Source organism: Chrysemys picta, unplaced genomic scaffold, assembly GCF_011386835.1.
Source record: "Chrysemys picta bellii isolate R12L10 unplaced genomic scaffold, ASM1138683v2 scaf5028, whole genome shotgun sequence".
In the NCBI taxonomy this organism is placed as follows: domain Eukaryota; kingdom Metazoa; phylum Chordata; order Testudines; family Emydidae; genus Chrysemys; species Chrysemys picta.
In genome coordinates this window covers 1,243-3,058 of record NW_027057728.1, presented here as the reverse complement: position 1 = coordinate 3,058, position 1,816 = coordinate 1,243, and the positions used below count along the sequence as shown (strand labels likewise).

Here is a 1,816-nt window from a genome sequence, read left to right as displayed (position 1 = left end):
AATAGCTACTTGCTGGGGAGAGAGGGTGCGTTAGAATGTGGTTGAATGCACATGGGCAGGTGGGAGACATGGGCATGGGGGTTATATGGGGGGATGGCCCAGTGGTCAAGGCAGTGGTGTAGGGCTAGGCAGCCCTGGCTTCCATTCCGTGCCCTGCCACAGGCCCCCAGTGTGACCTAGGGCAAGTCACCTAGTCTCTGTGCCTCCGTTCTCCCCCGTACAATGGGGAAGGTGCTTCTCTGCCTCGCGGGGCGGGTGTTACAATAAATATACCACAGCTGGTGATGTGCCCAGATGCCCGGTGATGTAAGTACCTGGGATGTGGTTAAGAAGTTTCATCTGGGTCCTTGCTTTTCAGAACCCTGGTTATTACGATCTCCAAGCCCAGGACCTGTCTGTGTGGCACGTAACTAACAAGACGCCTCTGAAGGAATGGAAGAACAAGTCCATCCTGAGGTACCACACCGAGACCAGCTTCCTGTCCTCGGAGGGGGGGAACCTCCTCAAACTCTACCAGGTGATGGCACTGGGCTGGGGGCTTTGGAGGGGTGTGTGCAGGAGGGTCCGGGTGGCTCTGCTGGCCCCAGTGTAGATGGAGGAGCTGGGGTGAACAAATTCTCAACACTCTAAAAGTGCTCCATGCTGGGGGGCCGATAATGGGACAAGGAGCCTTCCCCTAGACACAGCCTGTTGGAATCTGACTGTGACCTTGGTGTGAGATGAGTTGGCCGGTCTCAGGAAACTGCTGGTGTTCATGTCCCAAACCAGCCACATCTCTTGTCTCTGACCTGCTGACAGACTCAGCAGAGAGGCTGAATGGGCCACGGAGACTGACCCCACCTCACACCCTGGAGATGGGGGCCATTGGACACAGGTGATTTGGTGCTAGACCAGGCCCTCTACTCACCCTTGAGCCCGGTTTTGGGGTTCAGGCGTCCTACCAGGGATATTTCCTCAGTGCCAGGGTGGTGGGCAATGGTGCTGGACACATGCTGATTCTCACCTATTATCATTTACTGCCTGCATTGTGCTAGCCCCTAGGAGACTCCCCCACCACAGACAAGGGCCCCACGGTGCTAGGTGCTGTACGGACCCAGAACAGAACAACAGTCCCTGTCCCAAAGAGGCTGAGATAAATGGTACCTTGACATGCCAGATTTCTCTGCCCACTGCTGCGGTCACTGCTGTGCCCTAGGGCTGGCCTGTGTGGGCAGTGGCACTGACTGAACAAATCACCCAGAGAGCATGTGTCAGTGAAGCTGACTTGTCTGTGCTGGAGCTGCCCTGCCACAGGGACAGAAACTAACACTGGATTCTCGCTGTGTTTGTGTCTCCCAGAAATACCCAGTGAAATACGGCACCGGCGTCTGCAAGACTGACAATGGCCCCGCCGTGCCCATCATCTACGACTATGGCGATGCTCAGCAAACCGCCAACTATTACTCTCCAAACGGCCAAAGTAAGTCTGCAGTGAGCATGCGGGTTCTGCCTCTCCAGCCGCACAGATCAGCCCTGCCCAAGGCTTAAATTCTCACTCCTGGGGGAATTCTGTGCCAAAACATTAAAAATTCTGCACACAATATTTTAAAATTCTGCAAATGTTACTTGTCACGCCAGTTTCAATTATTTTGGTAATTTATTTCAAAATACCTGTCAGCAAGTCTGTCTGTAACAATACAGAAACACAAATATTTTCCCCCAGGAGTAGAGAGTTAAAGAAACCCCTATGACAACCCAGATCCTGCTTCTCTACCTCCTCTCTCCCAGAGCCCAACGGGGGGGACAGACAGTCACACCCCCTTCCTCCCAGAGCACA

At 54.0% G+C, this 1,816-nt stretch overlaps 1 protein-coding gene across 1 annotated transcript; it reads left to right on the top strand.

The window, feature by feature from the left end:
• The first annotated feature begins 123 nt into the window (after nt 1–123).
• LOC135980613 (intelectin-1-like) lies at nt 124–1,581 on the top strand. Its single transcript, XM_065580541.1, has 2 exons — nt 124–517; nt 1,339–1,581. Exons 1-2 carry the CDS (start codon nt 320–322, stop codon nt 1,525–1,527), a joined length of 387 nt encoding a protein of 128 aa, XP_065436613.1. The 5' UTR covers nt 124–319; the 3' UTR covers nt 1,528–1,581.
• The last annotated feature ends 235 nt before the right edge of the window (nt 1,582–1,816 follow it).